The following is a 27,999-nucleotide window of genomic DNA, read 5'->3' on the forward strand; positions in this document are numbered from 1 at the left end:
GCAGCTGCCGCCTTTGCGTTGCAACCACTAGAAAAGAAGAATACAAAGACAGAGACTAGAGGGCAGCTCAGGGGGGCCGCCGGTGCATGCATGTCCAGCTCAGAGATTACATTACATATTGCTTCCTAATATACTCCAGTTTTGAACATTTGCCGCTGTTTCTTCTGTCTACGCACGCGGCGCATGTCTTTTCCCCGTCGCAGGCTGGCCCGCTTTTGACGAGCAGAGAGACCACCGGGTCAGTCAGTGCCCCCTTTTTTTTTTACTCTCGCAGTGCGTGTGCATGAGGACATTAGTTTCAACTCTCAACTACTCCCACCCGCGCGGCCACCGGCTTGGTAGGTCGAAAACTGATTGACGTGAAAACAAACATGTCGATTACGAGAACCCGCCAGAGAAGATAGACGAGCAAAGAAACAGGAGAGCATGTGGCGAATTTCTCCGTGACACAACGAGAACCCGTCCGCGTGCTTTTCGTGACTTGCGTTCCCGGGCCCGACCCCGAGCGAGTGGAAACGCACCCGCGCCCCGAGCAGAAACGCACGTCGCCAACTTTGCCGTGCCGTTACGGCGGTTTGGCTACCATGCCACGCCATTTTTATGTTTTTTATTTTTACTGCTCCTCCCCGTCCTCTTGATTCCACTCCATGCTGCTGCCTCTCATGGTTTTCTTTTCTTTATTAATAAAAAGAAATGTACCGCTTCATTTGACGCCGCACTGCACTGGTCCCGAGTACAGGTATGTCGGTATAAATTAACCTGAAAAATATTCCTCTAGTCAAAATTAACCACCAGAAAATTACTCATAATCCTCCTACTGCTTCATGCTCGAACGGCCGAACCAGCGCTAGCCCTCTTCCTCTTCCTCGCTATACAGTACTTCCCAGCAGAGCAGAGAGCTGAGACGAAAACGAGAAGATCCCATCCACTACCGCCCGGTCGCCGTCCTCCCTTCCCGCCGCGCCCCTCCTGTTCCACCCGCTCCGCTTTGCTCGCCGCAGGTGACAAGCTCGGTCGCTTCCATTCGGGCGGCCCCGTCCCGTGCTCAGATCCGGCCAGGCAGGCTTTGAATTCTGCTCTGACCTCCCAGTGTCCCGCGCAGATCGCCCTCAGGATTTTATTCCGCCCTCCGTCTCCGGGCTCGCTTGGATCGAGATGGGCGTCTGCGCGTCCAAGGCCGCCTACTCCTGCTGCTGCTGCTGCTGCTGCCGCGAGCCGCACAACGGGGTTACTAACGAGAGGACCGATGCTGGTGCGTGATGCCTTCCGCCTTCCATGCTGCCTTTTAGGTGCTTTGCTTTTTGCTGTTTAACTGTTTTGGCGGCTGCTTTTCCCTTCTCCGAGATGTTTTTTTTTTGGTCAGCTTCTCTTCTGGGTGTTTGGGTTCGCGTATGGCCGCTTCCATCCAGTTCGATGCGTGATATCTGCAGCTGCGTTTCCGCACTGCCGCTGAGCCCTTTTTTTTTAGTGGAACCGTTTCTGATTTCGGCGCTCTTTGATAGCTAAATGATCATGGCTGGAAATGCGCGGATTAACTTATTTGATGCCATTTGTTGGTGTTCGGGTTCACGTATGCTTGCCACATCTGCATTCGGATGGTTGCTAGGTTGAGTAGAGTGCCATCCAGTTCGGTTGGTGACATTTGCAGCTGCGTGTCCAGACAACTTCTGTGGGGGGTTTTACTGCAATTGTTTCTGATTTTTGGTGCTCTTTGATGCCTGCTGATTAGGATAGGATGCAAATAGGTTTTGTTAGGCATGTGGATTAGCTTTTCCATGGGATTCGGAGTATTTTGACGGCAACACTCGGTTTTTTTTTTTGCCCCATCCATAGTAACGGATGACGAGGAGGCATACGACCTGCCTGCGTTCCAGGAGTTTACCTTCGAGCAGTTGCGGCTAGCTACATCAGGGTTTGCGGTGGAGAACATCGTGTCTGAGCAGGGTGAGAAGGCTCCCAATGTGGTATACAAGGGGAAGCTCCATGCCCAGCGCCGCATCGCCGTCAAGCGCTTCAACCGCTCTGCCTGGCCCGACCCGCGCCAGTTCCTGGTATTCCATCCGCCTTCTCTTTTACCCTTTCTAATTATGTGCGTCCTGTGGGTGTAATTGATAGTTGGGAACCTGGTTGTTTATTTTGAGCATGGTAGATTCCTTGCAACTTTTTGTTCACATACCTAGGCTCTGAGAATGCCCCTTATCATGGAGGTTGTTGATTTGTACCTGTTCTCGTGATGCTATGTATGCTTGCTATTTACTTATTTTGCTTTTCGATGGATTATGATGGCTTGCAAATGGAATGGAGTGCTGGCACCTACCAACTGTTTGCCTAATTGTTAGATTCCATTTCTAAACAAGTGTTGTGTGAGGCAGCTATCATATCAGCTGCTATGTGTCCCATCATTCTGTCCATCGCTGAACACCACTTTTTGCCCCCCTTTCCAGATTGAGCTGTTTAATGTGAAATTACAGAGCTAGAAATAGAGTGTGTTTTGTTCATATAGTGCCAAATATGGGGAACTTGTAGGTTTATTTCTGTAGCGAATCAGCATTTTATTATCTATCTCAATGGTGACGCTTTAATAGTGGTCATCAATTTTTTTGTCAACCACATTTTGTATCTTTGATTCTATCAGATCTACTTTTACTAGTGCTTATGCGCCTTCCAAATTGTGATACTTATCCACAAGATATTTTATCACTTATGGTTCTGTTTGTCTGTTCTAATTGTACTCTGCATCGCAATGACATAGGGGAAAACATCCTCTTTTTTGTGTATATGATTGGATTTTATTTGCTTGCCCCGAAAGTGCAAATTTTCTAAGACATGGTCAAACAATCAATCTGGCCTTTTGATTTGTGCAGGAAGAAGCTAGATCAGTTGGCCTGCTCCGAAGCAAAAGGTTGGCAAATTTGCTTGGCTGTTGCTGCGAAGGTGATGAAAGGTTGCTTGTTGCAGAATACATGCCCAATGATACGCTCGCGAAACATCTTTTCCACTGTGAGTCCTTTGAAAACATTCTATGTTAGTTATGTTTAGCATTACAAAATTGTCGGGGACCATAATTAGGGGTACCCTCAAGACGCCTAATTCTCAGCTGGTAACCCCCATCAGCATAAAGCTGCAAAGGCCTGATGGGCATGATTAAGTCAGGGATCAGTCCACACAAGTGACTCGATCACGCTTCACCCGAGCCTAGCCTCGGCCGAAGGCAGCCGACCTCGAGAGACTTCCGTCTCGCCCGAGGCCCCCTTTTTATGGCGGACACATCACCGGCTCGCCCAAGGCCTTGGCTTCGCTCAGAAGCAACCTTGACTAAATCACCACACCGACTGACCAAATTGCAGGGGCATTTAACGCACAGGAGGCCTGACACCTCTATCCTGACACGCGCCTCCGGCAGAGCCGAGGTGACCGCCGTCACTCCACCGCTCCACTGGCCAGTCTGACAGAAGGACAGCGCCGCCTGCGCCACTCCGACTGCAGCGCCACTCGACAGAGTAAGTCTGACAGGCAGTCAGGCCTCGACAAAGGCGCCACGGCGAACTCCGCTCCGCCCGACCCCAGGGCTCGGACTCGGGCTAAGACCCGGAAGACGGCGAACTCCGCTCCGCCCGACCCCAGGGCTCGGACTCGGGCTAAGACCCGGAAGACGGCGAACTCCGCTCCGCCCGACCCCAGGGCTCGGACTCGGGCTAAGACCCGGAAGACGGCGAACTCCGCTCCGCCCGACCCCAGGGCTCGGACTCGGGCTAAGACCCGGAAGACGACGAAACTCCGCCTCGCCCGACCCCAGGGCTCGGACTCCGCCCTGGCCTCGGCCGAACGACTTCCGCCTCGACCGACCCCTTGGCTCGGGCTCGGCCACGGCAACAGAAGGCAGACTCAACCTCGGCTTCGGAGGAAACCCCACGTCGCCCTGCCTAGGGCACAGACCGCCACGTCAACAGGAGGTGCCATCATCATCCCACCCCGAATCGACTCGGGTCACGGAGAACAAGACCGGCGTCTCATCCGGCCAGCTCCGCCAGAGGGGCAATGATGGCGCTCCACAAGCTCTATGACGGCGGCGGCCCCTAGCTCTCTTACGGAAGCAGGACAACGTCAGCAGGGACTCGACCGCTCCAACAGCTGTCCCTCCATCAGGCTCCGCCGCACCTCCAACAGCCACGACATCACGCCAGCAGGGTGCCCAGATCTCTCCGGCTGCCACATTGGCATGTACCTAGGGCGCTAGCTCTCCCTCCGCTAGACACGTAGCACTCTGCTACATCCCCATTGTACACCTGGATCCTCTCCTTACGACTATAAAAGGAAGGACCAGGGCCTTCTCAGGAAAGGTTGGCCGCGCGGGACCGAGGACGGGACAGGCGCTCTCTTGGGGCCGCTCGCTTCCCTCACCCGCGTGGACGCTTGTAACCCCCCTACTGCAAGCGCACCTGACCTGGGCGCGAGACGAACACGAAGGCCGCGAGACTTCCACCTCTCTCACGCTCGGCTCCGGCCGCCTCGCCTCTCCCCCCTTCGCGCTCGCCCACGCGCTCGACCCATCTGGGCTGGGGCACGCAGCACACTCACTCGTCGGCTTAGGGACCCCCCTGTCTCGAAACGCCGACAGTTGGCGCGCCAGGTAGGGGCCTGCTGCGTGCTGACGAACAGCTCCCCGTCAAGCTCCAGATGGGCAGTCTCCAGCAACCTCTCCGGCCCGGGACGGTGCTTCGTTTCGGGACTCTTGAGTTCATGTCCTTCGACGGCAGCTACGACATGACACTTCTTCCACCGCCGCGCGACTACGACAATGGCGGCCGACAACCCGCCCGCCGGCGGCGGAATCGACGACGTCTACCCCGCGTGGTGGAAGAGCAACATTCGGGCTCGCTCCGTTCTCTCCCCCGCCAACGGAGGAGGAGGCGGGGCCGTCAAGGCCAGACGGGAGGCCACGCTTCGCCGGCCGTCGAGCGAATCGACGCCCCCGACGCCCCGACGGAAGGCACGCCGGACGTCGACCTCGCGTTCGAGACGGAGGCAAGCGCCGTCCCCCCGCGGCACGCTGACCCCGAGCAAGAAGACGACGCCGGTGCGCTCGCGGAAAGCCTGCAGGACGTCGCCCTCGAACCAGAGATGACGGCGCAACCAGTCCCCGATGTGACTACGTCGCTCCACGTCGACCAAAAGGTAACGACTAACTCCCATCTTGCGTCATTTCGACTCGGCCTCAACCCGCCAAACGACCTCGTTTTGGCGGGCGCTCTCATTGAGGCGAGTGCAACCCCACTGAGGTTCTGTATGTGGTCGCCTTGGGACCGACTGACGGACGTCTCGACCTACGGGCCCTCCGGGTCCGAGGAAGATGACGATCCCAGCATCGGTTGGGATTTCTCCGGACATGGCAACCCCAGTGCCATGCGGGACTTCATGACCGCATGTGACTACTGTCTATCCGACCATTCCGACGGAAGCCGCAGCCTCGGTGACGAGAGCTGCGGCCCAAGCCGCGAATGTTTCCACATCGAGCTAGGGGATCCCACCGAAGGCAACCATCTTGGCATGCCGGAGGATGGTGATCTCCCTAGGCCGGTGCCTCGCGCCGACATCCCACGAGAGCTAGCTGTGGTCCCCGCTCCGGCGGGGGGTTACGACCCACAACTCGAGCAAGTCCGCGAGGCGCAGGCCAGGCTCAACGAGGGAACAGGGGCGCTTGAGCCGATCCGTCGGGACGCCGGACAGGCATGGGTGGGCCAACCCCTGGCCGGAGAAATACGTCATCTGCCCCAAGGTCTCCAGCACCGCGTCGCCAACGACGTCAGGATCAGGCCGCCGCCCGCATCCAGCGGGGTCGGTCAGAACCTGGCGACCGCAGCGATGCTCATCCGCGCGATGCCGGAGCCGTCAACCACCGAGGGGCGGCGAATACAGGGAGAACTCAAGAATCTCCTGGAAGGCGCTGCGGCCCGGCGGGCCGAGAGCACTGCATCCCGGAGGCAAGGATATCCCTCGGAACCTCATGTCGCGACTTCCCGATTCATGCGGGAGGCCTCGGTCTACACCGGGCGCACGCGCAACACCGCGCCTGCGGCCCCGGGCCACCTCGGCAACGAGCACCATCGACGCGACCGTCGGGCTTACCTCGACGAAAGGGTGCGCCGAGGCTACCACCCCAGGCGTGGGGGGCGCTACGACAGCGGGGAGGATCGGAGTCCTTCGCCCGAACCACCCGGTCCGCAGGCCTTCAGTCGGGCCATCCGACGGGCGCCATTCCCGACCCGGTTCCGACCCCCGACTACTATCACAAAGTACTCGGGGGAAACGAGACCGGAACTGTGGCTCGCGGACTACCGCCTTGCCTGCCAACTGGGCGGAACGGACGACGACAACCTCGTCATCCGCAACCTCCCCCTGTTCCTCTCCGACACTGCTCGCGCCTGGTTGGAGCACCTGCCTCCGGGGCAGATTTCCAACTGGGACGACTTGGTCCAAGCCTTCGCTGGCAATTTCCAGGGCACATACGTGCGCCCCGGGAACTCCTGGGACCTTCGAAGCTGCCGGCAACAGCCGGGGGAGTCGCTCCGGGACTACATCCGGCGATTCTCGAAGCAGCGCACCGAGCTGCCCAACATCACCGACTCGGATGTCATCGGCGCGTTCCTCGCCGGCACCACTTGCCGCGACCTGGTGAGCAAGCTGGGTCGCAAAACCCCCACCAGGGCGAGCGAGCTGATGGACATCGCCACCAAGTTCGCCTCCGGCCAGGAGGCGGTCGAGGCTATCTTCCGAAAGGACAAGCAGCCCCAGGGCCGCCCGTCGGAAGAAGCTCCCGAGGCGTCTGCTCCGCGCGGCGCCAAGAAGAAAGGCAAGAAGAAGTCGCAATCGAAACGCGACGCCGCAGACGCGGACCTTGTCGCCGCCGCCGAGTATAAGAACCCTCGGAAGCCCCCCGGAGGTGCAAACCTCTTCGACAAGATGCTCAAGGAGCCGTGCCCCTACCATCAGGGGCCCGTCAAGCACACCCTCGAGGAGTGTGTTATGCTTCGGCGTCATTTCCACAGGGCCGGGCCACCCGCCGAGGGTGACAGGGCCCACGACGACGACAAGAACGAAGAACACCCAGCAGGGGGGTTCCCCGAGGTCCGCGACTGCTTCATGATCTGTGGAAGGCATGCGGCGAATACCTCGGCTCGGCACCGCAAGCAAGAGCGCCGGGAGGTCTGCTCGGCGAAGGTGGTGGCGCCAGTCTACCTAGACTGGTCCGACAAGCCCATCACTTTCGACCGGGCCGACCACCCCGACCATGTGCCGAGCACGGGGAAATACCCGTTCGTCGTCGACCCCGTTGTCGGCGATGTCAGGCTCACCAAGGTCCTGATGGATGGGGGCAGCTGCCTCAACATCATCTACGCCGAGACCCTCAAGCTTCTGCGCGTCGATCCGTCCTCCGTTCGAGCAGGTGCTGCGCCCTTCCACGGGATCATCCCTGGGAAGCGCGTCCAGCCCCTCGGGCGACTCGACCTCCCAGTCTGCTTCGGGACACCCTCCAACTTCCGAAGGGAGACCCTGACGTTCGAAGTGGTCGGGTTCCGAGGAACCTACCACGCCGTGCTAGGGAGGCCATGCTACGCGAAGTTCATGGCCGTCCCCAACTACACCTACCTGAAGCTCAAGATGCCGGGCCCCAACGGGGTCATCACCGTCGGCCCCACGTACAAACACGCGTTCGAATGCGACGTGGAGTGCGTGGAGTACGCCGAGGCTCTCGCGGAGTCCGAGGCCCTCATCGTCGACCTGGAGAACCTCTCCAAGGAGGTCCCAGACGTGAAGCGCCATGCCGGCAACTTCGAGCCAGCGGAGACGGTCAAGGCCGTCCCCCTCGACCCCAGCGGCGACACCACCAAGCAGATCCGGATCGGTTCCGGGCTCGACCCCAAATAGGAAGCAGTGCTCGTCGACTTTCTCCGCGCAAACGCCGACGTCTTTGCGTGGAGTCCCTCGGACATGCCCGGCATACCGAGGGATGTCGCCGAGCACTCGCTGGATATTCGGGCCGGAGCCCGACCCGTCAGACAGCCTCTGCGCCGATTCGACGAGGAGAAGCGCAGAGCGATTGGCGAAGAGATCCACAAGCTAATGGCGGCAGGGTTCATCAAAGAGGTATTCCATCCCGAATGGCTTGCCAACCCTGTGCTTGTGAGGAAGAAAGGGGGGAAATGGCGGATGTGTGTAGACTACACTGGTCTCAACAAAGCATGTCCGAAGGTTCCCTACCCTCTGCCTCGCATCGACCAAATCGTGGATTCCACTGCTGGGTGCGAAACCCTGTCCTTCCTCGATGCCTACTCGGGGTATCACCAGATCCGGATGAAAGAGTCCGACCAGCTCGCGACTTCTTTCATCACGCCGTTCGGCATGTACTGCTACGTCACCATGCCGTTCGGCCTGAGGAATGCAGGCGCGACGTACCAGCGGTGCATGAACCATGTGTTCGGCGAACACATCGGTCGCACAGTCGAGGCCTACGTCGATGACATCGTGGTCAAGACACGGAAGGCTCCCAACCTCCTCTCCGACCTTGAAGTGACATTCCGGTGTCTCAAGGCGAAAGGAGTCAAGCTTAATCCTGAGAAGTGTGTCTTCGGGGTGCCCCGAGGCATGCTCCTAGGGTTCATCGTCTCTGAGCGAGGCATCGAGGCCAACCCGGAGAAGATTGCGGCCATCACCAGCATGGGGCCCATCAAGGACTTAAAAGGGGTACAGAGGGTCATGGGATGCCTCGCGGCCCTGAGCCGCTTCATCTCACGCCTCGGCGAAAGAGGTCTGCCTCTGTACCGCCTCTTAAGGAAGGCCGAGTGTTTCGTTTGGACCCCTGAGGCCGAGGAAGCCCTCGGCAACCTGAAGGCGCTCCTTACAAAGGCGCCAGTCTTGGTGCCGCCGGCGGACGGAGAAACCCTCTTGGTCTACGTCGCCACGACCACTCAGGTGGTTAGCGCCGCGATTGTGGTCGAAAGGCAGGAGGAAGGGCATACATTGCCCGTTCAGAGGCCGGTCTACTTCATCAGCGAAGTGCTGTCCGAGACTAAGATCCGCTACCCACAAGTTCAAAAGCTGCTGTATGCTGTGATCCTGACGAGGCGGAAGCTACGACACTACTTCGAGTCCCATCCGGTAACTGTGGTGTCATCCTTCCCCCTGGGGGAGATCATCCAGTGCCGAGAGGCCTCGGGCAGGATCGCAAAGTGGGCAGTGGAGATCATGGGCGAAACGATCTCGTTCGCCCCTCGGAAGGCCATCAAGTCCCAAGTGTTGGCGGATTTCGTGGCTGAATGGGTCGACACCCAACTACCAACGACTCCGATCCAACCGGAGCTCGCGACCGTGTTTTTCGACGGGTCGCTGATGAAGACGGGGGCCGGTGCGGGCCTTCTCTTCATCTCGCCCCTCGGAAAGCACTTGCGCTACGTGCTGCGCCTCCACTTCCCGGCGTCCAACAATGTGGCCGAGTACGAAGCTCTGGTCAACGGATTGCGGATCGCCATCGAGCTAGGGGTCAGACGCCTCGACGCCCGCGGTGACTCGCGGCTCATCATCGACCAAGTCATGAAGAACTCCCACTGCCGCGACCCGAAGATGGAGGCCTACTGCGACGAGGTTCGGCGCCTGGAAGACAAGTTCTTCGGGCTCGAGCTCAACCACATCGCTCGGCGCTACAACGAAACCGCAGACGAGCTGGCCAAGATAGCCTCGGGGCGAACGACAGTCCCCCCGGACGTCTTCTCCCGGGATCTACATCAACCCTCCGTCAAGCTCGACGACGCGCCCGAGCCTGAGGTACCCTCGGCTCAGCCCGAGGTACCCTCGGCTCAGCCCGAGGTATCCTCGGCTCAGCCCAAGGTACCCTCGGCTCAGCCCGAGGTACCCTCGGCCCCCGAGGGCGGGGCGTTGAACGTCGAGGAAGGGCAGAGCGGGGCCACGCCAGACCAAGATTGGCAGGCCCCATACCTGCAATATCTCCGTCGAGGAGAGCTACCCCTCGACCAAGTCGAGGCTCGGCGGGTAGCGCGACGCGCCAAGTCATTCGTCTTGCTGGGTGACGAAGAGGAACTCTACCATCGCAGCCCCTCGGGCATCCTCCAGCGATGCATCCCCATCGCCGAAGGTCGGGAACTGCTGCAAGAAGTACACTCGGGGGCTTGCGGCCACCACGCAGCACCCCGAGCCCTTGTTGGAAATGCCTTCCGGCAAGGCTTCTACTGGCCAACGGCGGTGGCTGACGCCACTAGAATTGTCCGCACCTGCGAAGGGTGCCAATTCTATGCGAAGCGGACACACCTGCCCGCTCAGGCTCTGCAGACAATACCCATCACCTGGCCCTTCGCTGTATGGGGTCTGGACCTCGTCGGTCCCTTGCAGAAGGCGCCCGGGGGCTACACGCACCTGCTGGTCGCCATCGACAAATTCTCCAAGTGGATCGAGGTCCGACCCCTGAACAGCATCAGGTCCGAGCAGGCGGTGGCATTCTTCACCAACATCATCCATCGCTTCGGGGTCCCGAACTCCATCATCACCGACAACGGCACCCAGTTCACCGGCAAAAAATTCTTGGATTTTTGCGAAGATCACCATATCCGGGTGGACTGGGCCGCCGTGGCTCATCCCATGTCGAATGGGCAGGTAGAGCGTGCCAACGGCATGATTCTACAAGGGCTCAAGCCTCGGATCTACAACGACCTCAACAAGTTCGGCAGGCGATGGATGAAGGAACTCCCCTCGGTGGTCTGGAGCCTAAGGACGACGCCGAGTCGTGCCACGGGCTTCACGCCGTTTTTCCTGGTCTACGGGGCTGAAGCTATCTTGCCCACTGACCTGGAATACGGCTCCCCAAGGGCGAGGGCCTACACCGAACAAAGCAACCAAGCCAGCCGAGAGGAATCGCTGGACCAGTTGGAGGAAGCTCGGGACAGGGCCTTACTACACTCGGCGCGGTACCAACAGTCCCTGCGACGCTACCACGCCCGAGGGGTCCGGTCCCGAGAACTCCAGGTGGGCGACCTGGTGCTTCGGCTGCGACAAGACGCCCGAGGGAGGCACAAGCTCACGCCCCCCTGGGAAGGGCCATTCGTCATCGCCAAAGTTCTGAAGCCCGGAACATACAAGCTGACCAGCAATCAAGGCGAGATCTACGGCAACGCTTGGAACATCAAACAGCTACGTCGCTTCTATCCTTAAGATGTTTTCAAGTTGTTCATATACCTCGCACCTACGCAAAGTTTAGTTGTCAAGGAAGGGTCGGCCTAGCCTCGGCAAAACCCGACCCTCCCTCGGGGGCTAAAAGGGGGGAGACCCCCTCTGCGTCGAATTTTTCCTCGAAAAAGGATCTCTTTTTAGCAGGATTTCTTTCGTGCTTCTTGACTACTTCGGAAAGCGGATCCTGGAAACGACGAGGTACACGTAAGCAGCCAAGGCTGACCGAGCCGAGGGACTCCTACGCCTCCGGGATACGGATACCTCACTCGTCCCCTTCTGCGATAAGTAACTTGCGCTCGGATAAAGCGACTCCGTGGACCGAACGAGTCATCACGTTCGGAAGCTCTCCTGCCGAAGCAGTCCTTCAAGCTTTCTCGACTAAGTCGGGGACAGGGCCTCATGGACGGGTGAAAGTACGCGTAAGCGGCAAGGCCGACCGAGCCGAGGAATTCCCACGCCTCTGGGATACGGATACCTCACTCGTCCCTTCCGCGAAAAGCAGCTCTTGCTCACACAAACATCCCTGTTACCGACGAAGTCCAGATGCTCGAAACAGGAGGAAAAAAGGCGCAGCTTCACAAGTGCAGCGAGGGCGTTTTCTTCTGGCCTCGGCGGCCGCAGGAAGCACACGCTACAAGATGATCGGATCCTGCAGGCTCGGGTCTTCACGCCGAAGGGAGCTGTAGCACCCTCGGCATCGACGACGTCTTCAGCAAAGCCCGACCCAGCCTCGGGCGGCGCCGCGGTCCAGGGGCTCCTCCGGGAATCCGGCCCGAGCAGGTGGCTCAACCGGTTACCCCTGGGGCCTCGGTCAACCGGCTCCCAAGGGCGCCAGCCCGATCCGAGGCCTCGACTGATCGACTTTGGCGTCGGCCCCGCTGACGGACAACACGGCTAGGCTCCGGCCAACCAGGTTCCCATTCTCGAGCCAACTCCGCCTCTGTTCATACTGATATCGCTACCCCCGGCCTCGATCCACCGAAGGGCGACCGAGGGGTCTCTTCAACTATGCTAGAGGAGCCTCACATAACAAGGCCGAACGGGCCGAGGGATTCCTACGCCTCCGGGATACGGATACCTCACCCGTCACCTTGACACGGGGCAACTCATGCTTGGTAAAGCGGATCAGATAATCAAACAGGCGAGACCTAGTGCTCGAAAATGAGGAAAAAACACGGCTCCGTGCCAAAATTACATACACGTTCAGGCCTCGACAGCCACAATGAACGAACTCACTGGCATTCGAAGTGCCATTACAAACGGAACTCCGGTTCCCCCTCCGCAGGTACGAACAACCCCACTCCGAGGGGGAAGGCCTGCGGAGCAACGGAAGGCCAACGAACGGCGCGCCGTCACCTACTCCAGCAGTGGCGACGACGGCGACTTCTGCTCCGGGGGGCCGAACAGCGGCAACGCTGACCTCAGGGTGGATGCCGCTGCCAGGAGGCCCCCGCCCGTGCCAAAACTCGTGAGGCAAGGACGGGCAGAAGGCCGTAGAAGTTGGAGGTCAGCCCGTGGCCGGTCCCGGCCGCCACGCCGGCGGAAGAACCTCTTCCGGCTGCCGTGGCAGACGCCGACGCCGCAAGTGGCCCCGAAGCCACTCGCGGCTGAAGACCAGGCACGCTGCAGCTGCCGGACGCCACGGGCAATGCCCGCTTCTCCCCCCATCACTGAGTGAAGGAGCGGGCCACCGCCCACGCAGGGGCCGACCCCAACTCGGCACTCTCCCCTCCCCGGCCTTGGTGATGAAAATCCTTGAGGCTGAGGAAGGGGCAGAGGCCGCAGCCCGGCTCGCTTTCCCCCACCATCAAGCTGGAGGTCGCCATCTCGGGTGACCGCCGGTGAAGGGGTGCGACCGGGCTGCGTGATGAAAATCCTTGAAGCCGAACGATGGCTGAGAGGTACCAGCTCCCATGGAGTTGCGTTCCTCCAACGAGGAGGCGGAAAGGCGGCGGATACCCCCCATCCGGGGGCTTGGAAGACGGGAAGACCCGACGCTTAAGGGAGGAAGAAGACATGGTTGCCTTACGAAGGGAGCCTCCCTCCTTTTAAAGCCAACTCCCCCTACGTGCGCCCCCAAGCGCCGCGGGCCGAGTCTTCTCCAACACGCTCCAAGGCCCTCCCCTGCGACTCGGGGGCTGGGTCCCGCACGTCATGCAAGCCGGCTCAGGGCAGAAGAAGCCAAACCGCCGCGCATGGTGCGCACGACCGTCCAGCGGTTACAGGCGACCCCCCATTTTCGCCCAGACCAACGGGCGGAAGGGGCGGGCAGCCATGCAGGCGGCATGCAACCGCGCCAGATGGACGCGCTTCTCCGACTTCTGACACGCCAGCCTGGAACCCAGGCCCACGCGTCGAGCAACCGGCACGCCAGTTGCTGCATGCAAGCAACCGCACCGCCACTTGTGCCACCATCGCGCCTCTTCGGTTGCGAAGCCTGTGCCACGACTCGAGGCGACCCAACAGCGCCAGACTGGCGCGTCGGTCAAAGCGACCGAAAGTGGGCCGGCAGTAATAGCGGTGGCAGGCGGGCGGGCACAGCAGTCACGTCGTCAGCCAGGCTCACGTCCCATCCTGAGACAGCAAGGGAGCCTCCTCTCACGGCGTGAAGACGGTGCACCCGTGACCCATTCCTCGAACGGATCGCACGCGCGCAACGGCCGCCCCGTCAACCACTCACCCCGTCGCATTAACTCCGCGGCGAGACACGCGGCGCTTCTGGCAGGAGGAGCGCGCGACGCTTCACCTTCGCCGTAATAACCGCGTCAGAAAAGGTACGCCACGTCGTCCGATTTCGTATCATTTTCCGTTTTCCTCTTTCTCTATCTCTTGCAACAGGGACCGGGAAAGGGGGATACCCCGAAAGGGATCCTTCTCCGCGAAGGAACCGGGCTCCGAGCCCCCCATTACTGATCAGGGGTTCGAAGGTTGGCCCCCCGAGGGTTCAACAGTCGCCTCAGATCGCGTGGGCCCGACACCCACTACTGGTCAGGGGTTCGAAGGCCAGCCCCCCGAAGGGCTTCATGGCCGCCTCAGGCTACTCGGGCTCCGCGCCCATTACTGATCAGGGGTTCGAAGGCTGGCCCCCCGAGGGTTCAACAGTCGCCTCAGATCGCGTGGGCCCGACACCCACTACTGGTCAGGGGTTCGAAGGCCAGCCCCCCGAAGGGCTTCATGGCCGCCTCAGGCTACTCGGGCTCCGCGCCCATTACTGATCAGGGGTTCGAAGGCTGGCCCCCGAAGGGTTCACAGTCGCCTCAGACACCGAGCGAGGGATGACCAGGGGTACGTTCGATACATAACCGAGGCTCGGGCTGCGCTCCCGAGGTACCCTAGGACATTTCCGAGACCAGTGGGAACGATCTTGTAACGGAATCCCATCGGAGGGAGGCATCGAGCCCTCGGACCCCGTCGCCAGGGGACCGGGTCCGGCAAATCACCCGCAGGTACTTTTGGGCGTGCCTCTGGGCCCCTAGCCGACCCCCAACGAACGGGGCACGGACGTCCACTCGGATTACCCGCTTGCAGCTCACCGGAGACACCATGTTCGGTGCCCATCGAGGGTAACATGGCGCACTCCCCCCCCCTCCTCCTTGCGGAAAGGCGACGAAGGGGCGTATGTAAAAAGCCGAGTCTGTCCCTGATCGTCCTCTCGCCCTGTGCAGAGGCTCGGGGGCTGCTCTCGCAAAAACCGGCTCCGGCCAAATCGTTGACAGCGTCAACATACCAGCCCGAGAGCTTGGGCCCCGACCGTGCACCCGGGCTACAGCCAGTTCGCATGAGGGAACAACCAGACCAGCCAAAGTATTAAGACCTCGAAGGAGTGTAACCACTCCTCCGAGGCCTCGGGGGCTACACCCGGCGGGTGCGCTCGCGCGCACCCACCGGAACGAAATGCAACCGAGAAAGGCTGGTCCCCTTGCAAAAAAGTGCGACAAAAGCCTCCAAGCGAGTGCTAACACTCCCTTCGAGGCTCGGGGGCTACTGTCGGGGACCATAATTAGGGGTACCCTCAAGACGCCTAATTCTCAGCTGGTAACCCCCATCAGCATAAAGCTGCAAAGGCCTGATGGGCATGATTAAGTCAGGGATCAGTCCACACAAGTGACTCGATCACGCTTCACCCGAGCCTAGCCTCGGCCGAAGGCAGCCGACCTCGAGAGACTTCCGTCTCGCCCGAGGCCCCCTTTTTATGGCGGACACATCACCGGCTCGCCCAAGGCCTTGGCTTCGCTCAGAAGCAACCTTGACTAAATCACCACACCGACTGACCAAATTGCAGGGGCATTTAACGCACAGGAGGCCTGACACCTCTATCCTGACACGCGCCTCCGGCAGAGCCGAGGTGACCGCCGTCACTCCACCGCTCCACTGGCCAGTCTGACAGAAGGACAGCGCCGCCTGCGCCACTCCGACTGCAGCGCCACTCGACAGAGTAAGTCTGACAGGCAGTCAGGCCTCGACAAAGGCGCCACGGCGAACTCCGCTCTGCCCGACCCCAGGGCTCGGACTCGGGCTAAGACCCGGAAGACGGCGAACTCCGCTCCGCCCGACCCCAGGGCTCGGACTCGGGCTAAGACCCGGAAGACGGCGAACTCCGCTCCGCCCGACCCCAGGGCTCGGACTCGGGCTAAGACCCGGAAGACGGCGAACTCCGCTCCGCCCGACCCCAGGGCTCGGACTCGGGCTAAGACCCGGAAGACGGCGAACTCCGCTCCGCCCGACCCCAGGGCTCGGACTCGGGCTAAGACCCGGAAGACGACGAAACTCCGCCTCGCCCGACCCCAGGGCTCGGACTCCGCCCTGGCCTCGGCCGAACGACTTCCGCCTCGACCGACCCCTTGGCTCGGGCTCGGCCACGGCAACAGAAGGCAGACTCAACCTCGGCTTCGGAGGAAACCCCACGTCGCCCTGCCTAGGGCACAGACCGCCACGTCAACAGGAGGTGCCATCATCATCCCACCCCGAATCGACTCGGGTCACGGAGAACAAGACCGGCGTCTCATCCGGCCAGCTCCGCCAGAGGGGCAATGATGGCGCTCCACAAGCTCTATGACGGCGGCGGCCCCTAGCTCTCTTACGGAAGCAGGACAACGTCAGCAGGGACTCGACCGCTCCAACAGCTGTCCCTCCATCAGGCTCCGCCGCACCTCCAACAGCCACGACATCACGCCAGCAGGGTGCCCAGATCTCTCCGGCTGCCACATTGGCATGTACCTAGGGCGCTAGCTCTCCCTCCGCTAGACACGTAGCACTCTGCTACATCCCCATTGTACACCTGGATCCTCTCCTTACGACTATAAAAGGAAGGACCAGGGCCTTCTCAGGAAAGGTTGGCCGCGCGGGACCGAGGACGGGACAGGCGCTCTCTTGGGGCCGCTCGCTTCCCTCACCCGCGTGGACGCTTGTAACCCCCCTACTGCAAGCGCACCTGACCTGGGCGCGGGACGAACACGAAGGCCGCGGGACTTCCACCTCTCTCACGCTCGGCTCCGGCCGCCTCGCCTCTCCCCCCTTCGCGCTCGCCCACGCGCTCGACCCATCTGGGCTGGGGCACGCAGCACACTCACTCGTCGGCTTAGGGACCCCCCTGTCTCGAAACGCCGACAAAAATAATTTGCATTCATGATAATCTGCCGTTCGACTATTAAGGAATTAAGGATGATGCCATCACGTTTCGTAACTATTAATTTCTGTTTCTGCACAAGATCTTGCATCTATTGTGAATTCTCTCTTTGAATTTCTAATGGGACCAAGACATCTAGAGAGATTCAAATGCATTTTTCATTTTACTCAACTGACACTTAAATATCTGATACATTGTTTTGAATGCCCGATGAGATTGATAGTGCAACTACCTCCACATTATTCTGTGCATTTCTCAGGGGAGTCACAATCAATGAAATGGACCATGAGATTAAGGGTTGTTCTCTGTCTTGCTGAGGCTTTAGAATATTGCACCAACAGGGGCCGTGCTCTCTACCATGATCTCAATGCCTATAGAGCTCTGTTTGATGATGTGAGTATCATGTGATTTACTTTTTTCAACATGATCAGCAGTGGGTTCTGTAACACATTTGTGCTGTCTACATGCTGCAGGATTGTAACCCTAGACTTTCCTGTTTTGGCCTCATGAAGAACAGTCGTGATGGAAAAAGTTATAGCACCAATTTGGCATTTACGCCTCCAGAATACATGAGGACTGGTGGGTCTTATCTTACTTTCTGAATGACCTAAACCTTGTTTGTTTAGTATACATTTAGTGCGAGTTTGATTTGATAATCTGTTATGGTCGTTAGTTCGGTGAGGGATTGGAGAGGGGTATCGATGGGCAGGAACACCGGCCGGGGGCCTCTGCCCACGACCGAGCAAGAGGAGGGTTTCTCCCTTCTAATTCTTGCCTACTTTATTTTTCATCCATTGATTACATAAATAGGCCAGCTGGCCGCCCCTATCTAGCTATAGATCCTTATCTCCTTAAAACTCTCCTAAAAACTCTCAACAACTACTAACTGATAACCTTCCTAGATAATCTCAACTAATCTCCTAGATAATCTCAACTAATCTTCTAATCTTATCTCTAACTATTCTTATCTAATCTCCCTTGGAGGACCCATGACTGCTGCTGCCGCAGCCCCTCCGTGGGCCTCCTTAGGCCCTGACACTACACCCCTCCTGGACAAGCAGCTCGTCCTCGAGCTGCAGCATGACGGATGCTCAAAGACCGAGTCTACTTGACCCAAAACGAGACACCTAGAAGATAAGCCTTTTACATCTCGGCTTATCTTATTATTCCGAATCTGATTTTTTTGACCCTATAAGATAAGGCGGACACCCTCCGCGCATTGGACTTGCACTTGTGCTGCCACCTGGATCCCATGGACGCCATCTGGACGAAAGGGGAGCACATGGACGGGCACCTGGAATAGGTCGCAACAATAACCAGTGGAGGCGCCCTCGTGGCGGCCGGTAGTGGAATGTGGTGGCGCTAAATAGTGCGCCCTTGCCGATGACGAGGGGAGTGCCTTCCCTACCGCCGCTGCCGTAGAGCTGAAGTTTGTCGCCCGTGGGACACATACCATGCTCGCACTTGGAGATAGCGGCCCGGTGCCGCTGCTGATGGCCGTCTGACAGGGCGAGGTCGCACATCCGTGTGCCGAGGTCAACCGTCACCAAGGCTGCCTCGAGCATCTGCCGGCGCATCTCTCGCACTCTCCGTCGTGCAAGGAAGCCACGAGCAGCAGCTTGTATGCCCACAGCCGCCGACGTCTGGAGCCGTGCGGACAACGCTAGCTGGTGCTGCTCATGTTGCACTGCTGCCTTGATTTGTAGCAGCCCTTGCTCAACCTTCTGGAGCGTGGCTTGCATCTTTGCGAGATCAGCCCTTATGTTGGTCCACAAAACCCTCATCGATGGAGCTGGTGATTGCTGAGTCGTGGCTGCCCCTAGTGGCGTCGCCCATGGGGACGGAGACGCCGTCAACGAAGATGATGTGACGAAATTTGGCGTTGTCCTTGGAGATGGACACACCGGCGTCCAGGATGTGGTGACAAAATTGGCAGGCGATGCTGCCCATGGAGATGGGGACGCAGGTTGACAGGATGGCGTGACGAAGGTGGCATGCGTCGCAGCCCATGGAGATGGGGACGTCGGTTGCCAGGACGGCGTGACGAAGGTGACATGCGGCGTAGTCCATGGAGATGGGGACGCCGGTTGCCAGGATGACACCGCGGAATTGGCAGCAGAAGCCATGGGATCAGATCGAAACCCAAGCTAGCCGATACCAGATGTTATGGTCGTTAGTTCGGTGAGGGATTGGAGAGGGGTATCGATGGGCAGGAACACCGGCCGGGGGCCTCTGCCCACGACCGAGCAAGAGGAGGGTTTCTCCCTTCTAATTCTTGCCTACTTTATTTTTCATCCATTGATTACATAAATAGGCCAGCTGGCCGCCCCTATCTAGCTATAGATCCTTATCTCCTTAAAACTCTCCTAAAAACTCTCAACAACTACTATCTGATAACCTTCCTAGATAATCTCAACTAATCTCCTAGATAATCTCAACTAATCTTCTAATCTTATCTCTAACTATCCTTATCTAATCCTCCTTGGAGGGCCCATGGCTGCTGCTGCCGTAGCCCCTCCGTGGGCCTGCGGCAGCAGCAGCCATGGGCCCTCCAAGGAGGATTAGATAAGGATAGTTAGAGATAAGATTAGAAGATTAGTTGAGATTATCTAGGAGATTAGTTGAGATTATCTAGGAAGGTTATCAGATAGTAGTTGTTGAGAGTTTTTAGGAGAGTTTTAAGGAGATAAGGATCTCTAGTTAGATAGGGACGGCTAGCTAGCCTATTTATGTAATCAATGGATGAGAAATAAAGTAGGCAAGAATTAAAAGGGAAAAACCCTCCTCTTGCTCGGCCGTGGGCAAAGGCCTCCGGCCGACGTTCCTGCCCATCGATACACCTCTCCAATCCCTCACCGATCTAGCGACCATAACATCTGGTATCGGCTAGCTTGGGTTTCGATCCGATCACATGGCTTCTGCTGCCAATTTCACGGCGTCATCCTGGCAATCGACGTCCCCATCTCCATGGACAGTGCCACATGTCACCTTCGTCACGCCGTCCTGGCAACCAACGTCCCCATCTCCATGGGCTGCGCCGCATGACACCTTCGTCACGCCATCCTGGCAACCGGCGTCCCTATCTCCATGGGCAGCATCGCCTGCCAATTTTGTCACCACATCATGGACGCTGGCGTGCCCATCCCTAGGGACAACGCCAAATTTCATCACATCATCTTCGTTGACAGCATCTCCGTCCCCATGGGCGACGCCACTAGGGGCAGCCACGACTCAGCAATCACCAGCTCCATCGATGGGAGATTTGTGGACCAACATAAGGGCTGATCTCACAAAGATGCAAGCCACGCTCCAGAAGGTTGAGCAAGGGCTGCTGCAAATCAAGGCAGCAGTGCAACATGAGCAACACCAGGTGGCGTTGTCCGCACGACTCCGGACGTCGGCGGCTGTGGGCATACAAGCTGTTGCTCGTGGCTTCCTTGCACGACAGAGAGTGCGGGAGATGTGCCGGCAAATGCTCGAGGCAGCCTTGGTGACGGTTGACCTCGGCACACGGGGGCGCGACCTCACCCTGTCGGACGGCCATCAGCAGTGGCACCAGGCTGCTATCTCCAAGTGCGAGCATGGTACGTGTCCCACGGGCGACGAACTTCAACTCTACGGCAGCGGCGGTAGGGAAGGCACTCACCTCGTCATCAACAATGGCGCACTATTTAGCGCCACCACATTCCGCCACGAGGGCGCCTCCGCCGGTTATTATTGCGACCTATTCCAGGTGCCCATCCATGTGCTCCCCTTTCGTGCAGATGGTGTCCATGGGATCCAGGTGGCTGCACACGTGCGTGTCCGCCTTATCTTATAGGGTCAAAAAAAAATTCGGATTCGGAATAATAAGATAAGCCGAGATGTAAAAGGCTTGTCTTCTAGGTGTCTGGTTTTGGGTCAAGTAGACTCGGTCTTTGAGCATCCGTCATGCTGCAGCTCGAGGACGAGCTGCTTGTCCAGGAGGGGTGTAGTGTCAGGGCCTAAGGAGGCCCACGGAGGGGCTGCGGCAGCAGCAGCCATGGGCCCTCCAAGGAGGATTAGATAAGGATAGTTAGAGATAAGATTAGAAGATTAGTTGAGATTATCTAGGAGATTAGTTGAGATTATCTAGGAAGGTTATCAGATAGTAGTTGTTGAGAGTTTTTAGGAGAGTTTTAAGGAGATAAGGATCTCTAGTTAGATAGGGACGGCTAGCTAGCCTATTTATGTAATCAATGGATGAGAAATAAAGTAGGCAAGAATTAAAAGGGAAAAACCCTCCTCTTGCTCGGCCGTGGGCAAAGGCCTCCGGCCGACGTTCCTGCCCATCGATACACCTCTCCAATCCCTCACCGATCTAGCGACCATAACATAATCAGTGCTGAGTTTCTGAGGAACTGCATTGTATTATTCACCCTGTTATGTACTATGCTATGCCAAACTTTTTTTCTTTCTTTTACATGTGGAACACATAAAGCAAGTTCTTGTATAGAAGCTAAGGTACCTTTGCAAAGCTTGTTTGTCACTGCCATTCAATTGTGCATATAGATAATACAGTGCAATCATAATTTATGCTACGGTTTAGAACCGTTTTTGTGGCAGACCTATAGTAGATTTGGCAAAACATAGCATGCACTAATCTGCGAAGTAAACCTACTTGATACAAATGATGACGAGCATTGTTACTGATCATCACACTTGCAAATTCATATTTTGATGCTTTGTCTTTGTAATAACCTTAGGTTAATGCTAGCTTCAAAATTATACATGTAGTTTGAACTGGTGGAAAACCCTGGACCATTATTTTGGTGTAGATTGTACAAGATTATTAGGCTATCTTTGTACTAACCTCAAGTCCTCAACATCTCATTCTTGCATATTTGTCTTTTGTTTTACCTGCAGGACGTATTACTCCTGAAAGTGTCATACACAGCTTTGGAACCTTACTGATTGATGTTCTTAGTGGGAAACATATTCCTCCTAGCCATGTAACAACTTAAGCTCTAATGCTTTGAAAAATGTTCTTGTTTTAATCTTTTAAGCGCTCCCTTATGCTGAATGATATGTCAGCTTCTACTAGCAATTTCATGTGAATATGACTAGCTCGTAGTTCATAGAAGGCTTATTTAGCAAAAAGTTCAGTTATGTTGCCTTCTAAATGAATAGTGACATTGAAAAATGCAAAATCGCACTCGTTGTCTATAGTTTTGAGTATTCATCTTCATTAAACAATGCGAGATCATCAGATATTGGGTTATATTTACTCATTCAAATCAACCTGCATGGCAGCATTGGAATTTTTTATCTAGTAGACCATAAGGGCAATCTAGTGTATCATTATCATCTTGACTATTTTGCACTCAGAGAGTGTTGTCTGATGAAATATCTGTTTTGGAATAAAGTATGAGACAATAGTGACCGTTATATGCAACAATAACTATCATTTCACACTTACATTTGTTCTACGTTCAAGAAAAATCAACCGTACCAGACTAATGATTATGGAGCAAATATGTGCAGGCCCTTGACCTGATTCGGGACCGAAACTTCAATATGCTCTTAGACTCATGTTTAGAGGGTCAATTTTCAAATGAGGAAGGGGCAGAAATGGTACGATTAGCTTCAAGGTGCCTTCACTATGAACCCCGTGAACGACCTAATGTCCGATCACTTGTGCAAGTATTGACTCCTCTACAGAGGGATGTTGAGGTGAATACTTTAACTTTCTATTGTTAGCTTGGAGGTGAATAATTTAACTTTCTATTGTTAGCATTCTTGAATTCAGGCTTGCAACGTGTTTGTGGGCCATTTCAGTCATTGCCTTCAGATAGCTCATTAATTAAATCACCAGACCTTGTGTGCAACATTTAGTCTATTCCTAATTTAGCCTGACAAAGCAATTCAATTGCGCAAAGGGTAATTACAGTTCTTTTGTCTAATCCAGGCCATTTTAGCACGTCCAAGATAATGCTTTGACATTCTTGTTGACAATATCTGAATCTTTTGCAGACTCCATCTTATGTGCTGATGGGTGTTCCACGTGGCGGTGCATCTTCTATCCAACCATTGCATCTTTCCCCTCTTGCCGAAGCTTGTTCCAGAAAGGATCTGACAGCAATACATGAAATTCTAGAAAAGACAGGCTACAAGGATGATGAGGGGACTGCAAATGAGGTTCATTATATTTATTTATTTATTTTCTTTAGAGGTTTAATGACATAATTTATGCATATTTTAATACAACATTATTGGATAAATTCAAATTGTTAGAGTGGACACACTAACCAGTTTAACCCAAAAGCTTAAGTTGTTAGGAGAAGGTATGCAATCCACGTATACACTTCAACACCCCTACTCATGTGCAACTACAGAGATAGACGCAAACGTGGAAATAAAGGGACATAGACACAAATAAAGCCTCTGTCGGGATTCGAACTCAAGATCTCTGGCTCTGATACCATGTTAGAGTAGGCGCACTAACCAGTTCAACCCAAAAGCTTAAACTGTTAGGAGAAGGTATGCAATTCACGTATACACTTCATAATCTCTAACAACTTCAGTTCATATGTGTTAGAATGGACACACTAACCAGTAAACCAAAACAATTAAGTTGTTAGGAAAAGGTAAGCAATTCATTTATACACTTCAACACCCCCACTCATGTACATCTAGAGAGAAAGACGCATATGTGGAAATAAAGGGACGGATACACAAGTAAAGCCTCTGCCAGGATCAAACTCAAGACCTCTGGCTCTGATACCATTTTAGAGGGGACATACTAACCAATTCAACATAAAAGCTAAGCTATTAGGAGAAAGATAGACAATCCACTTATATGCTTCAACAATATGCATATACTCTAAATAGTTAAATAATCAAAAATCTTATCCTACATTTCATGATGTTCATTTGGTTTACGTACATTTAAAAAAACTTGACCTGCGAGGGGTAAGACAACCCCCGGGTATTGTATTAAGAAGAAGACCTTCTCACACAGGTCAAAAAACCCCCCAAACCCCTGCCCCACCCATACACAGCGGCATCGAAGCCCATGTGAAAACGACCACGACCGGGGCTGAGCCTTAGACCTGTGCTTTAGCATGGGATAGACGAGAGAATTTTTTTAACCACAGCCTAAAATTCCGCTCCCACGGGGAGTCGAACCCAGGACCTGAGGAGTGCTACTCAGACCACCTAACCATCTCAGCTAGAGGCCATTTAAAAGCCCTTCATGTGATACTTAATCTCAATCACACATATTATGTTGTGTTGGAATATTTTTTTGGGGTTCATCTTGTTGTTTGAAATTTGATGTTTCCTACAATATATTTTCAGCTAAATTGTTAATGTTTGCTGCTATGTCATCCTGTTTATACCTTTTTTATGTTCCAGCTCTCGTTTCAGATGTGGACAAATCAGATGCAAGATACACTGAACTCAAAAAAGAAGGGTGACAATGCTTTTCGACAAAAGGATTTTACTACTGCCATTGATTGCTATTCCCAGGTTTGAAGTTTGATGTGTTCTGTTCTTCTATTTTGTATGGATGTGACAGAGATACTGGAGTTGCATGATTGAATGTAATTAGAGTCATACAGGTTCAACGTCTTCTAATTTGTTCCCTAATACTCGTATATTAAGGCACTATGGGAAAACAGCTCTGGGTTACATATGCTAAAAATATTGTTGTTCATGATTATGTTATAACAAGCATATTCCAGTGTCACACCCGGGTTTTAGGGGTCCAAAACCCAGGCGCGAAATAAACACTAGATGTGTTGGTACAAAGTCTCACACATATGATGAACAGTGGTACAGAAACGAATGCCACATCTTTACTGTATAATAGGAGTTCTGTACAAAATAAATAATTACATCATATGGGGACAACGATCCTACAACCCAAAAGTTGATTGGAAGACGACGGTCTAGACCTCTCACGAACTCGTCACAGCACCCTCCTTGCGCCTCATCACCGGATCGACGGCTAGGGCCATTTCTCCCCCGCCCGATCCTGTTCATGTCGGAACGGGGCTGCGACATCCTGCCCGCGGTGGCAGGCCCATCGGCGAGCGGTGGCTGCTGCAAAGCTATGGATGAGATGAGTCTTTGATTGATGGTTTGAGGTGTTATGGTGGCATGTATTTATATAGGCTAGGAGGTGGGCGGTTACATGATAGATCTAATCTGGTACTTGTCCTTACAACCATATCCTATATATTAGGAACTCTAACAAACTCGATCTCAAATCTGTTACATGATAGATCTAATCTGTTACTTATTTGTTACAATCATATCCTATATATTAGGAATTCTAACTTATCTCTTTTATTACAATAATATTTTTGTTAATTTGTACTAATCATATTAGTCCTTCAATTTAAATAAATCTTAGAATATATTTTTATTTAAAATTTTAAATTAATTTTTTTGGGTGTTACACGCGAGCTGAAAAGAGTATTTTCTTAAATATTTTATCGCGATACCCTAATTCGTATCAACTTTACCTAAAGGACGTCGTATACAAACAAACCAACCAAACATACATCAATCCATTATATTAGCTTATATTTCTAATTTTTGCTTTCTATTTTAAATTTAAAATTCAAGTCTAATTTAGAGATGAGTTAAATTTTCTATTTCAAACATATATTGCAACAAACAAAAATTCAACATGAATGCAAAGCATTTTTGTTAATTAATTTATCCATTTAAGCAAATGAAAATTAGTAGGAATAATTCATGTAAGATGCTTTACAATAATAATTATTAAAGAAAATCATTCAAACACACAAACATATTTTAGAAGTACAATAAAATAAATTTATAATCTTCACATATTTATTTAAAAGGATATAATTTCTTATGTAAAATCTATATTAAGAGATAATCTAACTTAAATTCTTTTTTTGGCGAATAAATCTTTAACACAAAGGATAGTTCACATAAGAATCTTTTAGGTAATCTATTATTTGAAAACACATTTATTTAATTCATGAAATGAGTTCTTCTAATTTATCTAGAATAGGATTTTGGAGTGCTACATGCAGTTTACCTGAAGGCTGTTGTTGACTTGGTCTTTTCTAATTGTTGTTTGTCATGCAGTTCATTGAAGTTGGTACAATGGTATCTCCAACCATTTATGCTCGACGCTGCTTATCATATCTGATGAATGACATGCCACAGGAGGCATTGAATGATGCAGTGCATGCTCTGGTAATATCTCCGACATGGTCAACAGCATTCTATCTTCAGGCAGCAGCACTTTTATCACAAGGCATGGAGAATGAAGCCCAAGAAGCACTCAGGGATGGTTATAGCCTAGAGCAAAGTAGCAGCGGTGGACATTGAGTGTGAACAGATTTGTAGTCCCCCAAATGCACATAATTTCAGGTATACATACTTTTTAGAAATCCTAATATCTTGCTCCCTTCGTTCCAAATTATAAGTTGTTTTTTGCTTTTCTAGATACATACTTTTGTTATGCACCAATATAATCTCTGTATCTAGAAAAAAACAAAACAAACTATAATTTAGAACGGATATACTCTCTGTATCTAGAAAAAAACAAAACAAACTATAATTTAGAACGGAAGGAGTACTTAAGAACCAAGTACTACATTTCTGATGGGATCTATACACTACTTCCATATCATGCAAATAGCCTGCTAAATCTAGGGATCTCATGACGGGGTTGTGACTAGAGTTCCATTTCTTGTTTTGGGTTAAAAAATTGGTAACCTGGTAACTTCTCGTTCTGTTTTGAGTTCTGAAGTCCAGTTTGTCGGTTTGATTTCTTGGAGATTCTGAGTTTGAAGCTTGGATTTTGGAATCTAACTAGCTAGTAAATGTACTTTTATATAACTACTACCTCCGTTGTCGAATATTTGTCGTCCGGTAGTTCATTTTTGAACTAAAACACGACAAATAAAAAAGAATGGAGGGAGTACATGTTTTCGTGACCAGAGGAATTATTTAGCAAGATGGGACAAATGGAGTCTATGGCCTCGAACGAGTTATTTGAGAACTTTGGCTGTTAATGAAAAAAATAACCGGGTTAGTTTCTGGTGGATTTTGAAACCTGACTTGCTGGGCTGTCATACTTTACTTCTGCTCCGCAGCATTGTCCCCGACTCCATGGGATCTTAAGACCATCACCAGCAGTTTGCGTGCTGTGATGCGGAAAAGCTTTCTTTCCTCAGTGGGCCAACCACGGTCCCGCGCCCGTGTGGACTTGGCTTCCAGTAGCTCTCGCCTCCAGGTGCGGAAACTTGTCCGAACTTGCTGCGGCCGTTGGAATTGATGAATCGCGAGGAGAAAAAATACGGACCGCGCTGCCCTACTTTACACATCCGCGTCCGGTTGTTGTTGGGTACATGTACAATGTCACCTCATCGCGTAAATCCCGTATTCGCAGACTCTTCGGGTAACAAAGCCTTAGAGCCTTTTCCCCTTATTGGCCTGTTTGGATTATACTAGTTGCTTCAAACAGTACTGAAGCTGCTGACATGTTTTGCTTCAAACAGATGAAATTTTATCAAGTTCATCAATGTGCTGTTGTCTCAACTTGTGTAAGCAATGTTTAAGAAAGTCATTGACATCACTATCTTTTTCTCATCATTTTGTTTTGTGGCGCAGGTGCTTGTTTGAAGAGAGTATTATTGTCTATGGAAGCAGCCATCGGTAATTTGTCGATTTGTTTGGCTAGGGTTTCGTTAACCTTCAGATTTTGTGCGTGTGGAACGTCGTCCCTCGTATATATCTTCATGTAGGATGTACATATGGAAGAAAGCGATAACAGAGGCTGGCTCTGAAGGAGAGGGCAAAGACATCCGAGGTGAATAAGTGCAGTAGACAGGAAATTAATGGGGTGAAGAAGGTGAAACATTTTTCTTGGTCCTACTGAAACAAAAGAAGGAAAACGTAGGGGGAAAAAGGTTGCTGATGTACATGTCTATCCTTGTTGGTGGTAGCCTGGTAGGTGCGTAAACCTGTACAGCAAGCGTGGTTTTTACCTTGTCTTTGTTCTTCGTTTCTTATGCGTTAGCTCCCATTGATATATTTCTGCATAAGATAGTGGAATTCTTTTAAAAGGAAAAAAATGTCAGCGTTCTGGCTGTTCCATTTCTTGCTCATCAAGACTTTAACGCTTTTCA

The 27,999-nt window shown here is 53.6% G+C and overlaps 1 protein-coding gene across 6 annotated transcripts; it reads left to right on the forward strand.

Annotated features, from left to right (window-relative positions):
- Nucleotides 1-410: 410 nt before the first annotated feature.
- LOC100282637 (protein kinase APK1B) lies at nt 411-27,978 on the forward strand. Of its 6 annotated transcripts, XM_035963052.1 has the most exons (14): nt 411-739; nt 846-1,001; nt 1,103-1,252; nt 1,834-2,051; nt 2,865-3,000; nt 17,121-17,254; nt 17,335-17,440; nt 21,746-21,831; nt 22,364-22,552; nt 22,853-23,017; nt 24,236-24,349; nt 25,949-26,236; nt 27,482-27,526; nt 27,616-27,978. In XM_035963052.1, exons 3-12 carry the CDS (start codon nt 1,156-1,158, stop codon nt 26,192-26,194), a joined length of 1,491 nt encoding a protein of 496 aa, XP_035818945.1. In that variant the 5' UTR covers nt 411-739; nt 846-1,001; nt 1,103-1,155; the 3' UTR covers nt 26,195-26,236; nt 27,482-27,526; nt 27,616-27,978. The 6 variants fall into 6 exon arrangements, with proteins under 6 accessions (XP_035818945.1, NP_001353372.1, XP_020400644.1 ...); NM_001366443.1 differs by having other exon boundaries at nt 460-739; nt 27,482-27,881; XM_035963051.1 differs by lacking the exon at nt 411-739 and having other exon boundaries at nt 802-1,001.
- The last annotated feature ends 21 nt before the right edge of the window (nt 27,979-27,999 follow it).

The sequence above is a fragment of the Zea mays genome, chromosome 10 (assembly GCF_902167145.1).
Source record: "Zea mays cultivar B73 chromosome 10, Zm-B73-REFERENCE-NAM-5.0, whole genome shotgun sequence".
Lineage (NCBI taxonomy): Eukaryota > Viridiplantae > Streptophyta > Magnoliopsida > Poales > Poaceae > Zea > Zea mays.

Coding starts and splice junctions, on each gene's coding strand:
- LOC100282637 (XM_035963052.1), top strand. CDS start 1,156: ATGGGCGTCTGCGCGTCCAAGGCCGCCTACTCCTGCTGCTGCTGCTGC. Junction 21,832..22,363: donor AACATATTCCTCCTAGCCAT/GTAACAACTTAA, acceptor AAATATGTGCAG/GCCCTTGACCTGATTCGGGA. Junction 24,350..25,948: donor CCATTGATTGCTATTCCCAG/GTTTGAAGTTTG, acceptor TTTGTCATGCAG/TTCATTGAAGTTGGTACAAT.